Genomic DNA, 14,333 nt, shown 5'->3' with positions numbered 1-14,333 from the left:
AACTCAGCTTCTGACTCTTTCTGCAGCTGCTGAACACGACTAACAAACTGTAGTAAACTTCTTTACATTTGAAATGATTTCTAAATTGTATTTGAGTCCACACAAGGATTTAGGTCACTAAATCTTTTCTAAAGAACTTTTCTAAACAAGTTTTGTTCTGTTATGAGTGAGAATTAAATATTGTGTTATCCCTTGTGTTATCCTATGACCCCACCCTTACATTGACGTGTTCTCCCTACCATGACAAAGGTGGATAAAGGTGGAAAGATTTCATGTAATCCATGGACACCAGTGAATATCACAAATCATTGAAGAAAAAAGGTTCAGAGCACTGTCTAGTGGGTCTAGATGACCCAACTCCCAATGTTAAAGTGGTTCCACTTTAACATTCCACTAAAAGGGTTATATGAATGTGTTTTAAATGTTCTATCAGTGGGCTGATTATTTTCGACCTGTTTTTAGTGACCTCTAGCAGTTGCGACGGGTATTGTTCTACAACACATTTATTTGATTAAACTTTATCGAGAATTGCGCATTCAGAAACAGAAAAGACCTGCATGCATCCACGCACTTATTTGTGTCATTTAAAGAATTTGCTGCATACGTCTCAAGTCAAAGGTTGCATCGCGGTGCGTGTTGAACATTTAGTTTTATGACTTTTGATTTTGGTGAAAGAAATATGTTTATCAGTCTATTATTTTATGAGTTTTGTACAGTAATGATGAAATGCTGTGGATATTTTTATACATTAATTATATTGATCATTTGCTTTTATTCTTTAAATATCATTAAACCTGCTGATAACGTTCAATGTCTCCAGAGTCGTGATATGAGAAAAGCTTTTCAGCTGTTTGGATTTTTGTCTTTTGTCATTTGATTTTGTAATAATTATCAATACTGCAGCCATCTTCTTCTATTAGGGCAGTGTTTTTCAACCTTTTTTGAGCCACGGCACACTTTAACCTTGACAAAAATCCCGCGGCACACCAGCATCCAAAAATTAAAAAAAAGGAGAAAATCAGTCTGTATTGACCCACAGTCCCTCCATGATCTCACATGCATTTTGTGATAATTGTGGCAGAAAAAGCTGGAAGCTGCAGCTGTTTTTTCTAAAAGATGTAATAAAAGTTAAGTTAGAAGATTTAAAAACTGTTTGATGTATGTCCGTTGTTGTTTCAAGATGTTAAAAGGAGGGACTCGTGCGCCGAGACGCTCACACTGTCACTTTTAGCCCAATGCATCATTGGAGAGGTAGTTCAATAATCCGCCGAATGCAGAAAGACTAGCGTCTCTGAGCTTCATTGTTTTGTTCATTTGTTCCACGGTCTGATACCGGATTCTGTGGAAACCGCTAAAAACCGCTAAAGACGAGCTTTAGCTGGTATTTTTGTTGTAACTGAGAGACTTTATGAGCAGAATCAGAACAAGGAAGTGAAGACTTTAACCACTTCTGATTGGTCAGACTGATGACGCGTGATTAAGAATCCAAGAATGATTGGTGGAGACAAGTTTTGAATGAATTACTTCAGAGGAAAGTTCTAGTCGAAATTCAAACATGAACACAGATGAACAGTCACATTTTGCAGAACTACCTTGAAACTCTATGCAAGATTTGCGCAATGTTTCTACAAAAAGCAGTTTTTGCTCTTCTTCGAACCACGAACATTCACAATCAAGCACATCTGACAATGAAATCCAAAATGTCACATTTTCTGGTGAACCAAGCTATGCAGTTCTAGTGGATCTCACTGAAGTCAATGAATCTCAGACTTCTGACCCTGAAATAATAATAGGTGCACAGCATTCATCAGAGTTTGATGTTACATCTCTCAGTGACACAATTATCTTTGATCCAGATGACATCTTGCAAAACCCTCAGCCTGTAATACCTGAAGTAACCTTGATTCTACACCATGCAAACAGCTTCAATGAAATGATTGAGGCTTTTAGTGACACAAACATCCTGGACAAAAACTTAAACATCCGACGTTTGCTCCCCGACAAATCAGTTGAAAAAGCAACTGGCTCAGGTGTGATCAGGGAAGCCTACAGTAGCTTTTGGACAGAGTTTTATGAACGGTGCACCCAGGAACAACTCTGAAAGATCCTTTCCTCAGCCATGACTTCTGTGCAGCTAAATGGAAAGCAATCGGAAAAATTTTTCTGAAAGGATTTAGAGACTGTCAGTATTTGCCTGGAGAGCAACATCTGGATAATGGATATTGTGTAATCAAACCTGGGGTTTCATACAAAATTCCACATAGCTTTGACAAAAGTAAAGTTACATCTCAGTATTCTTGCATCTGTAAATTATCATTTTTGACTGTTTTCAAATATTGTTCTTGAAGTTAAAAAAATAAAAATTCAGACTGCTCTCTTGTAATTTTATGTTTATATTAAAATATTTCTACTTTTATAGAATTTCACTTTACCTGTTCATACAAGGAATGGAAGCTTGTCAAAAAAATGTGAGGAAGTTTATTTTTGTTATTTTAAGAAAAACAAAACATCTAATATTACTGAAATCAAACTGTATTGTGCCTCCAAAACTCATGACTGTAACATTATGAGTATTTTTTGGTCTCATTCTGCATCCTGAAGGAGTCCAGTACAGTACAGTCACCTGGGAAGTGTCTTAAAGTTTTGAGAAAAAACACATGTTCTTCATTTTACTTTGTTTGTTATGTAATTTATTTACATGAAAGAATTCAAGTTTAACAATAAAATTGCCTGTACATACAGCAGTAGAGCTTTGTATTCTATTGTAAGCTCACATATTTAGTCATCTCTGGGGGTATTCTGCTGATCTCCTTCTAGCCCCCACAATAATTTAAATTCAAGACTTTCACTTGCTACAGGGCAGCTTACAATATTTCATACAAAGCAAAAAATATATATAAAAAATACATTTTTTTAACCGTCACCCGGCTCATAACAAAATCTTCGAGGTAAAAGAGTTAGCTTCAGGACTTAGTGTAACATTTACTAAGCTTTTTAGACAAACAGAACTTCACATCATTAAACAGAACATTAAATTGCATTGGTGGGATTATTACTTTGTTTTGTTGGATTTAAGTCATATATATTTTAAGAATCTGAACCTTAAATGTGTCTGACATAAAGACTTAATTAAAGATGATCAAGTATTTCATTTCTTAGGTGGAATACAGTTCCACAGCACTGTAGGCATCTTCAGGAGCATTCCAGTTGTTTTCACTCATTAGCAGTATGCAGAGTTCAAAGATCTTTTCATCACAAGGGTATTGTCCTTCTGGTGTGCATTCTTCTTTACACACAGCAATATCATCTGTGTTCACCAGCTGGAGCTTGTCCTCTGCTCCATAGAGTTGTGGCATGGAGTGGAGAAGGATGGGGCGTCCTCTGAGTAAACTCTGTGAAGGCCTTGTCATTAGCTGGTGCAAATTCCATGTTCTCACAACCTCCCCTAATTCCTCCTGTAAAGACAAAGTCATCTACACATTTTACATTGTTAAATCTGAAAATAATAATACTAATAACCTTTAGGTTCAGCTAAAAATGTTTATCTAAAAATGACTTCATGTAATATTAGGAACCTAGTAGAAACATATACAGGAGATATAGCTTCATGTCGTGTTTTGTGCTCCAAATTCTTTTGTCTAAATTGTCCGTTTTGGCTCAAACTACTACTCATCTAAAGTGTTATCTAAAACAAGTTGTTGTCAGGGAAAGATGAGAAAGGTGTTAAATATATATCTCATTAATACCTGAATTAACTGAGGAAGCAGAACTGCACCAGATTTTTGTCCAAGAGGTCGCCCGTAAAATGACCATCATCTTTGAGGGTTGGAAAAATGTCCATCCAGAACTGAGCACACTGCTTCCGAAGGATCCCCCACTATGATGCTGGAACCATAGATGAAGCTTTGTTGTCCGGCCTGATGGTCCGTATGATGTCTGCGGAGAACATTTGCATTTCTCTGATATGCGCATTTTCTGTCCCAGGATCAGCTCACAGGCGCTGAGGGCATCCTCCAACGCGCGTCACTGTGTTGATGTAATAATCAGCAATAACCTTGGGGTCGCTGTTAGTGGTATATGCTTCCATCCACATTACGTGACGACTAAATCCACAGATGCAATCGTTTATTACAATTCCATAAGGCTTTAGTTTTTCATAGGAGTCCACATGCCATAATGCGTTCAGACTAGGGTCGGGCGATGTCCCTTAAATTGCCCGTTGACGATGTATGCAGTCAACCATCGGGATGGACGATGTCATCGTGGGGGGGGGGTATTTTTACATTTTTCGTTCTTATATAACTGCTATTTGTTATTTTACTTTTTTTTAATTTTATTTCCCAACTAATGACTAATCCGCGATGATCCAGTATAAACTGAGGGAAGTGACTTTAACAAAAAAAGTAATAAACAAAGTAGAAAAGAAGTAGTCCGCTACCGCACTTAACTAGCGAAGTGGACCGGCGGAGCGCGGACTTACAGCTTTGTGTTTGATGGGAAGGGGGGGGGGGGGGGGTACATGAGCGGTATATGTGGGAGATTTAAGACTGCGATCCGTCCCGCAGCTCTAGGGGTACAAGCAACTGAACTCAGAACCGGGTCTAAAAGCGTGTGTCTGAGCACAGCTCGGATCGTCAGCACACACAGCGGTTTGAGCATCAAAGCAGAAATGTCGCTCAGTCCTTAGAAAACATTCAAACAATCACGTGGATTTGTGTTTCCAGTCGTGTCCCGACTAAATAAAGGCTGATGTTATTCACAGGATGCAGCGCCACCCAAAGCTAATGTTGTTAGCCCGTGTTAGCATACTGCTAATCCTGGCTTCGTTCAGAAAAAGCACTGACCACACGGATCAAAATTCAAATGATGAGCAAACAGGTGTTTCATAATAACCGTAACATTATTAAAAGCACATTTAGAAGATCGTCTCGTATTTTACCGAGCTGACATGTCAATATATATAGCCGCTCGGCGCTGTTATCATTTTGTATTGAATTGTTACATTCAATAAAGTTTGGAAAAAAAGCCGCTCGGCGGAAGTTGTATCCCCTTCCGGTTTTCAAACCCTACTGCGCATGTGCGAATGATTTATTCCGACCGAAATTGTGACCTTAGTGAACGTTTTTATATTCTGAAAACATTTTTCTGGGCCCATCTACACGGTTGGATTCTAATCCGACCATTGATCCCATCAAGATATTTTGTACATGTAACCGCGGCTTATGGCGTCGACTCGCAACGTGGCGGGGGCGTGGCATCACAATGGTGGTCTCTCCATCGGGATGTCAGTCACCCATCACGATGGACGATGATATCGTCCATCGGCACAACCCTAGTTCAGACCCTTGCATTTATCCTGCCGCAGACGGCGTGCCCGACGCAAATTTACCCCTTCAGGATCCAAAATCTTTACCAGAGCTCTAATTATCTCTTGAGAAAGAACAAAACCTCTCTGCAGTGCCTGTTGATGAAGCCATCGATATCCCTGCAGCTGTCCACTTCCAATCATTTCATCTACCAAGAAAGTTAAGATCTCCTCCAAGTCTGTGTGATGCCGGTAGAGGCCCAGTTCTCACATTGATACACAGATTCATACGATTGGCTGAAAGTAAACACGCCTGATTGTACGGTGGCCGACAGAGCTCACACTACATACAAAAAAGACAACGCAACGACATTACCCGAAGCACAACGGCATTACCCGAAGCACAACGGCATTACCCGAAGCACAACGGCATTACCCGAAGCACAACGAAATTAACCACAGCGCGACGACATTAGCCACAGCATATAAATATTAACCTCCTCAGCACAACGGAAATGACGACTATTTTTCTTCCTACTGTCGGGAAAACATAAAGTCAGTTTCAACCTATTCGGCGCTCCTGAGAGAGGTACGTGATTTTTTCTACTACTAACTATGAGGATCATAATGGTGTTTTCGTTTTCTTACTAGATAACCTAATTTCTTACAAATATACGTTTGTTTAAAATATAAATTTACCCGTGACTACTCGCCTAGCATGCTGGGTACTCATGCATGCTGGGTAATGCAGTTCTATATAACTAACATCGATACGCTACAAGTGATATTCATGTACTGTGGTAGTCGTGTTCAGTGATTTTGTGTGTTTGCCAGTCTGATAATTTATTGTCTTATTATAGGTGACAATGTACTGCCCATTTTGTGCATCTGCAGTGGTGTCCCAAGGAAGGACATTCTGTAGTTCTTGTGGGAAAAATATCAGCTTCCTATACAGTGTTGATACAAATCAACAAGCCACAACAACAAGTGAAGGTAATGCTCTAAACTTTGGTCCTGTTTTTTAAAAAAAGATTTACTTACCAAGCTTACCATATATGTATTTACTACATAGGTAGAATGGAAATTTAATTGAGTTATTATATCACCAAATGACAGAGTCAATAGTTCTTGCATGGTGCTAGAGCTAACTTATTAACTTTATTTGTTTATGTCTAATAACACGGTCAAGTAAGAACTTCCACATAGATTGTAAACTATTTTGTACACTTTTTATTCACCTTAGGTGGTAATTTAAAAACACTAACATAAATCCAGTAGATGTTGTTTTCTCAGTGTTCTCAATTCTTCTCCTCAGACCCTGACACTACAATGGTGGAAGAACTTATTGCCAAGTATTTCACTGAGGGCCACAGTTATGAAGTAATAGTGGACTTTCTAGCCACCAAGCACAGCATTTCATTGAGTCTTAGCAGCCTAAAGAGAAGATTACAAGATGCTGGCCTGACCAGGAAGATTAACTACACTCCACTTTCAATTGTACAGGCAGCAATTACAGATGAACTGAAGGGATCACGGAAAATGGTCTGATGGCAGCCCTTCACTGTTGCCTGAGATCTGAGCATGGAGATGAATTTGCAGGAGCCAAAAGCCACATGTATGGAACGTCTACATCCAACCAACGCATTGAAAGCTGGTGGTCCTATTTCCGAAAGCAAAGGTTCTACTTCCCTATCCTCAATTACTTATGTTGTCTTTACTTGAGCCGACATCTTGTATTTTCTTTTAACTTTTTTGAGGTTTAAAAACATATTGACCATCTTTTTCTCTTAATGCCACTTCTCCTTCATTGTTGGAACATAATTTTATAGACAGTTGGACCTAAATCAAGGAAATTTAGGATTCTTAAAAACATTTTTTTGAATATGATTCATTTTTGCTTAATGATATGTTAAATTAAATACACTGTGCCTCTGTGGAAGACTGGATATAAACACAATTGTCCCATTACACAACCATTAGATTTTTTTTAAGTAGGGCACAAGATTTAAACACTTTCTGCAGCACCTCTTTAAATGGGACACCGTTTTAAAAGGCTATTGTGATGTTAAAAAGATGTGTACTCTTAACTAGGAGTCAGTTCTGGATGGATCTCTTTGGTGACTTGAGGGAGCGACATCTCTTCAATGGCAGCAATCTGCACACCTGTTTAGTCAGATTCTGCTTCCTGGATGTCCTGCAGAAAGAACTGGACGAATATAAGCAGTTCTGGAACACCCATACCATTCGCCCTGTTCGTCAGTCCCAGTGCCCATCTGGCAAACCAGAGGCAATGTACCATGTGCCTCACAGGTAAGTGTTGAATATCACTATGACAAAGTCAACTGATTTATTTGAAGTAATTATTTATTTGAACAAAAAATATATGGTGTGATTACAGCAAAAGGTTGTCTGTACTTGAAATTTTCCTCTAAGGTTCAACGGAAGGAACTGTGGCTTTCCAACATCCGCAGAGGCTGTGAGACGGTTCAGCAGCCAGATGCCACCTGCAACTAGTCTGGATGCTGATGAGGATCTGGAAGCTCGCCTATGTCAGCTGCAGAGACAAAGTGGATTGCCAACTCCTCTCAACTGGGAAGCTGCCATTGAGAACTACTTAAGACTTAAGAACATGGCTAATTTGTAACATTGCCTAACTAAGGTACGTATAACAATATATAAAACAATATTTTGAATTTTTAAATCTTTCGAAATGGTTGATGGTTTATGATTAAATACATCCAAATCCGGGAGAGTTCCTGATCCCAAAAGTCATATTTTCTTTAAACGTGTTGTAGTTTTCCAGGAGAGGGAGCTTTAAAATGTTGGCACATGTGTTTGCCATGGGAAACTTTGAGCTTTCAAGGAATTGAAGTTTTGGCAGAGGTTCCAGGCCAGCAGGAGGGATGCCAGACACTCCTGTAGCAAACATGAAGATGTCTTCCAGCGTTATAACACTGTCACTTTCTAAAAGTAAAAAGAATTCATGACATAAATTTTGCTTCCAAATTTGTACAAATAAGATTTGTACATTTCGAGAGAAAACTAACCTTCACAATCCAGAAGGTAGTCTGCCCAGAAGCTGATTGTTCTTTCCTCCTGGTTCCTCTTGTTGCTTCCAGCTTCACTGAGGTCTGGTTTGAACAGGTTTTCAATATCCAAAGCAGATAGCCGTTTATCCACATGGCAGAGAAGAGGGGCCATAACCGCAGGGTACTGCTGCAGTGCTGTTAAAAAGTCCAAGCAATTAAGACCATCTTTGAATCTGGAATACAAAAACAGGTCACATGAAAAGGTTAAATGTAGGATTATCTGATAAGGTAATGAGTGAGCATTCAAATTTTTTCTGTCTAATGTGTAACAAATAATAATTGTCATTTGCCTTTCCCAGTTATAAACACACATAAAACTGAATAGAATGACTTCACATATGGATAGAAACTAACACTTTTTGATAGATGTTCCCTTACAAATAGGAAAGTAAAAAACCAAGCTACCTTTCAATTGCACTGTGGTTCCGTTCAATTATGTACCACCTGAGGTACTCCCTCACAACTGAGTGCTTTTCCTGTAGTGATGCTACGCTTTTAAAGCACCCTGCCGTCTGCAGCATTGTGCTGTGCCTAAGCATTAGGTCTTGCAGGCTTTCCAGCGAGGATGCATTCAGTATCTGAAAAATGACAACTCTCATTTCAACTGTTTAAAATGTTATGCAAGTTAATTTCAGACGAAGTGTGCATGATCAGAAATTAACACACTTCGCGGAAGCAACCATCTGACACGAACGTCAGGCTTCCTCGTCGTGCGTTAATTTCTGATCATGCGCACTTCGTCTGCCATTAAACCCTACATATCGACCTTTAAGGGCTTCCTCAGATCTGCCTTTACCAACATCAGTGACCCTTGTACCTCTTGCAGCACTGTCCCTATAACTTCATCTTTGATGTCTTCTACAGATGAGTTGAAGCTGGACTGCCCTGACATGTAGCTGACCAGATCCTTTGAGAGAAAATTTGGTCCAGGTCCACCATGCACGATAGACACAGCAATCATCTGCCCTGCCAACCTGTACTCATTGTCTCTTGAAGCTGCTCATAGAAATTCAGAATTGTTCATTAATCTTCAATAAATACATACACATTGCAGTGTTGTTTGGCAAAGTTCTTAAAAAAAATCTTTTTTTTTTTTTTTTAAATATGGATTATCTTAACAGTACCTGTTGAATTGTAGACAAGATATCTGCTTTCTGGAGGTCCATCAAAAATGGGTCTCTGGTTTAGCCTTCTCATGAGTAGGGAGAGAAATTCTCTTTTTGGGCCACCCATATCGATACCTTCTTCCAACCTCCCTTCATCATCAGAGAACTTTACATAAAGATCCTTCTTTTCAGAAAAGGTTCCACGCTTAAACCCTCTGACAGCTCCATCCCAAATGTCCGAACGACGATGTTGAATCTGCTGATGGCACAGTGATCAATCTGGGATGCCAGATTTGCAATTATGTTGGCTGCTGATGGTTGTTCCATTCTACAAGACACAGACAATTTATGCAATGCGGCAAGCAACAAGACACATTAATAAATAAAAAGGAGCTTAAGGTTTGAATGCCACATTGCTGAATTAAAAAGAAACTTAAAGAGTATAATTAGCCAAAAATAATAAAATGAAGAAAATATGAAAGTTGACCATAATTTAAGTGAAAACAGCACAATAAAAAGATTTTTTGTAAAGAATGCGAGCGCAGGGTATCAAACCAACAAGTTTCTGCACCAAAGATTCCCCATGTTTTTTAATGGAGGAAAAAATCCTGGAATATGAAAAGTTCAAGCATTCAACCAATTATAAAAAAAGAAAAGAAAACAGAATAGCTTTCTTACTCTGTATCTTTTGAAATGCTAAGGCTTTCTGCATCACTGCCTGACTCCTCATCCTCTATTACAACTGGTGCATAGAGTTCTGTGTATGTGCTGAAAATGAACATAAATTACCATATCTTTACAATGAAATATTAAAATGAAATAATCTGAAATTGTATGAACAAAGCACCTGTAGCATGTGGCTGTCATTGCATCTCTCGATGTTCCTGGAACTTCTGTGTCAAAAGCCACCTATATAAAAAACTGGACTGTGAGTGGAAGCTTGTATGCATATACATTCATATGCACATGATAAAACAGACAGACAAATAGGAAAGAAGGAAATGGTATCCATTACACTTGGTAATGTGTACGTTGCATTTGACTGTGCTGTAACTCCACTGATAGCGATCCCCTCTGAGTCACTCGAGTCAGAAGTGACATGTTCCTCTGCTGTAAAAACATGCATGCTCATGTCAGGAAATTCACACAGGGCTCCAGACTGCGACCAATTGGTCGTATTTTGTGACCAAAATTTGAGAGTGTGCGACTAAATTTTACATCCAGTCGCACATGTGCTACCAGTAAATTTGCCTCCCCCACCCTTCGTATTTTTAATACATCAAACGTAGAAGGGGCACGTCAATGATCAATAAAATGATCTTGTTGCATTTTCAAAAGTGCAGATTAAAATGTGACACTGAATTTGAAACAGCACATTGTAATTTCTGCATCTATTATTAAAGTATTTATTCGTAATACAGTGGAAATTAGTAGATTTGGTTAGCATGTTGATTTACGGTATGCGCCCCTAAATTTTCTGGTTGTGCCCCTAAAATTTTCAGTTGGGGGCCACTGTGCTCCTAGTGAAAAAAGTTAGTCTGGAGCCCTGTCACATTACTTTAAGATAGCTCTACTTGCTTTTGAATAATATCAAAATTACTTACTTTGAGCGACAAAGTCTTCAACTGTACAAAGATAAAGTGTAATCCTTTGATAAGCCTTCCCTATTGCCTCCTTATACAGTTGTAGCGAGAAGGATGTTTGGGTCCCAGGTATATTTTTTACCTCTGTACCATCGGGGTACAGCAGAGTGTAAGGACCACCATTTAAATTTTGGTTAAAGTTTCTCATTTTTTGTTCTGCCGCTTTCTGGAGTTGTTTAGCATTGGATTCTGGCTCTACTACCAGGGGTAGACATGATCCTCGGACTGGTTTCAGAATGCTGTCCTTCCTTGTCATTAATCCAATTAACATCTACAGGAAAACATAAAGTAGGTATATAAAAATTAAAATTGACACAAATACATGTATAATTAATAACTAGCCTACATTGGAAGAGAGAAATTACCTTAACATATTTTTGTTTTAAGTTTTTTTTCTTTTTGAAACAAGATCGCCTTTCCATGTCCTTGATGGATCGGAAATTCTGGAACGTAGCTAAAGCATCTGTCCCACTGCTTTCGGCTATAAGGAGAGTTCAGATAAATACATGCTCACACATCTAAAAATAAATATTTAAAACAACTTTGAAAGGAAAGCCTAAGGCTAAAAAAAAAAAGAGGACCAAAGTTTAGAGCATTACCTTCACTTGTTGTTGTGGCTTGTTGAGTTGTATCAACACTGTATAGGAAGCTGATATTTTTCCCACATGAACTACAGAATGTTCTTCCTTGGGACCAGTGGCGGTTCTACCCTGAATTACTCCCCGGGCGAGACCCTCCTCTGGCGCCTTTAGGAAGCTGATGAGAGATTGCAATTCACGGCCACGGTCAGGGTGTAATACTTGGAACGAGACTGTTAAATAAAAAAAGTCTGAATAACACAGCTACAGCGCCTCTCTTTGCTTACTTAAAGATAAGCAAGACATACCACTTGTCAACTGCAACTTTTGATTAGAAGAGGCTAAAGTGTCCTCACCAAGCTGACTGAGCGGGGCGAGCTAATGAGCTAGCTACCTAACCTACCAAACGTAACTTTACCTAACCCGGTGCTAGACAAAAACAGTTAGATGCAGAGGTCACTATGTGGAGAGCTGGGTAAATTTATATTTTAAACAAACGTATATTTGTAAGAAATTAGGTTATCTAGTAAGAAAACGAAAACACCATTATGATCCTCATAGTTAGTAGTAGAAAAAATCACGTACCTCTCTCAGGAGCACCGAATAGGTTGAAACTGACTTTATGTTTTCCCGCCAGTAGGAAGAAAAATAGTCGTCATTTCCGTTGTGCTGAGGAGGTTAATATTGATATGCTGCGGCTAATGCCGTCGCGCTGTGGTTAATTTCGTTGTGCTTCGGGTAATGCCGTTGTGCTTCGGGTAATGTCGTTGCGTTGTCTATTTTGTATGTAGTGTGAGCTCTGTCGGCCACCGTATGATTGGCTGTTGAATTCAATGAGGTATATCACTAGAGGAGACATCACGTGATTCCTCATGGGAGGAGAGCACCGCCATCTTGGTGAGGTCAACTTACTGCTGCAGTGAATGCATGTGATTATATTTTTTGCATAATACCAGTTCATTGTTTGGGTTTCAACTGCCAAAATCAGAGAAATGAGTCCATGAAGGAGGAAGGTATATCATTTCAAAGGTAAGTGCTATCATTTTTTTCTTTTTATGCTGCAGGGGCTTCATTAATCGTACACATGTTGACATGCATGATGCTGCAGGGCTGTTATCAACATGCTGCATGATGTACGGATAATTTGCTGTCGACATAAATGTACATTTTATTTTGCTAAACCTGTATACAGCATACTAGGCTATTATAGTAATATAGATTTATACATTTCTGACTCAGTGACTGAACTTTTCTTGCAGGTTTCCAAAGGATTCAGACCTAAGGAAAAAGTGGATTTTAGCAATAAAAAGAGCTAATCCAGATGGATCACTGTGGTTACCAACTAGTAATACAGTCTGGCTATGTTCAGAACATTTTGTGGAAACACATTTTGATAAGAGGCCAGACTGTTTGCTTGAAACCCGACACCATAACATCTGTGTTACACAAATTGATCACTCACATGAATCAGTATAAATCTATTGTTTTTATTTGTTGTTGTTGTTTTTTTAGGATAAATCTATTGTTTACTTTTGTACTTCTTTTGAAAATTTTATTATTATTATTATTATTATTAATAGACTTATTTTTTATTGTTTATTTACTTATTATTTATGTATTGTAATTATTTATTGTTTGCATTGACTTACTATTGATTTAATATTATTATTACTATGATTATTATTATTATTATTATTATTATTATTATTATTATTATTATTAATAGACTTGTTTTTATTATTATTTATTGACTTATTATTTATTTATTGTTATTATTTATTGTTTGTATTGATTCACTATTGATTTATTATTATTTGTATATTATTGACTTATTGTTGGGTTTTTCTAAATAATTTAAATTACATGTCAAAGAGGTCTAGAACTTCTAAATGTTTAGAAATTATTTTTAAAAATTCTTTGTAATAATTTTTTTATTTGTAAGAACCCTGCAACAATGCATTTTCATTAAAGTTTGAGCTTTTAAGGCTGACTGTTTCTCTTCTTTAACAACAACAAATGATGTATCTATATATATATTATATATATAAATATAATGTATTTACATATATGTATAAATATATATATAACTGTAAAAATATATATAGTATATAAAAGCTACTTAGACACCTCTAAAAGGAATAGAAATCATTGCCATGTGGGCGTCGTCGACCTCACCAAGATGGCGTCACGCTCCGCCACCGTCGGCCAGGCTTCTAAAACGGGCGTGTCTCCTCTAGTGATATAACTCATTGGTTGAATTAATACATTGACAGATACATTAGCCATTGAGGACATTTCAAATCAAATCAACCTTTATTTATAAAGCACTTTTACAACAACACAGGTCACTCAAAGTGCCGTGCATAAAATACAACAAAATTTAAAAACAAGATGACAAGACAAACAGTGCCGACCCCCCCCCCCCCCCCCCCCCCCACACACACACACACAGACACACATACGCACACCATGATAATAAAAAAGTAATAAAATGATGGAATCTAGAGACCTGGCTTCCTCCTGAAGTGGGGAAACGATATTTTGGGGACATGTCCACATCAGTGACCCCCCACCCAAGTTCACAGAGAACACTACCACGGAACCCCCAGATC

At 38.2% G+C, this 14,333-nt stretch overlaps 1 protein-coding gene and 1 long non-coding RNA gene across 4 annotated transcripts; one reads left to right on the top strand and one right to left on the bottom strand.

The window, feature by feature from the left end:
- Window positions 1-6,628: 6,628 nt before the first annotated feature.
- LOC144987388 (uncharacterized) lies at window positions 6,629-9,445 on the top strand. The gene is made up of 4 exons (XR_013651269.1): window positions 6,629-6,983; window positions 7,397-7,615; window positions 7,739-7,964; window positions 9,259-9,445. It is a non-coding gene; the product is annotated as an uncharacterized LOC144987388 (long non-coding RNA).
- Window positions 7,652-12,557, bottom strand: LOC144987383 (G2/M phase-specific E3 ubiquitin-protein ligase-like). Of its 3 annotated transcripts, none has more exons than XM_078936750.1 (12): window positions 12,307-12,557; window positions 11,743-11,899; window positions 11,509-11,624; window positions 11,105-11,414; window positions 10,516-10,610; window positions 10,348-10,409; window positions 10,179-10,268; window positions 9,519-9,828; window positions 9,212-9,390; window positions 8,800-8,972; window positions 8,353-8,567; window positions 7,652-8,269 (listed from the first exon to the last, which is right to left on the bottom strand). In XM_078936750.1, the coding sequence occupies exons 8-12, from the start codon at window positions 9,625-9,627 to the stop codon at window positions 8,034-8,036; spliced, it is 912 nt and encodes a 303-aa protein (XP_078792876.1). In that variant the 5' UTR covers window positions 9,628-9,828; window positions 10,179-10,268; window positions 10,348-10,409; window positions 10,516-10,610; window positions 11,105-11,414; window positions 11,509-11,624; window positions 11,743-11,899; window positions 12,307-12,557; the 3' UTR covers window positions 7,652-8,033. The 3 variants fall into 3 exon arrangements, with proteins under 3 accessions (XP_078792876.1, XP_078792877.1, XP_078792878.1); XM_078936751.1 differs by lacking the exon at window positions 12,307-12,557 and adding an exon at window positions 12,030-12,279; XM_078936752.1 differs by lacking the exons at window positions 9,519-9,828; window positions 10,179-10,268; window positions 10,348-10,409; window positions 10,516-10,610 and having other exon boundaries at window positions 11,346-11,414; window positions 12,307-12,553.
- Window positions 12,558-14,333: the final 1,776 nt, after the last annotated feature.

The sequence above is a fragment of the Oryzias latipes genome, chromosome 18, assembly GCF_053564925.1.
Source record: "Oryzias latipes strain Hd-rR chromosome 18, Olatipes_Hd-rR_3.1".
In the NCBI taxonomy this organism is placed as follows: domain Eukaryota; kingdom Metazoa; phylum Chordata; class Actinopteri; order Beloniformes; family Adrianichthyidae; genus Oryzias; species Oryzias latipes.
This window is presented reverse-complemented; position numbering and strand designations above follow the sequence as displayed.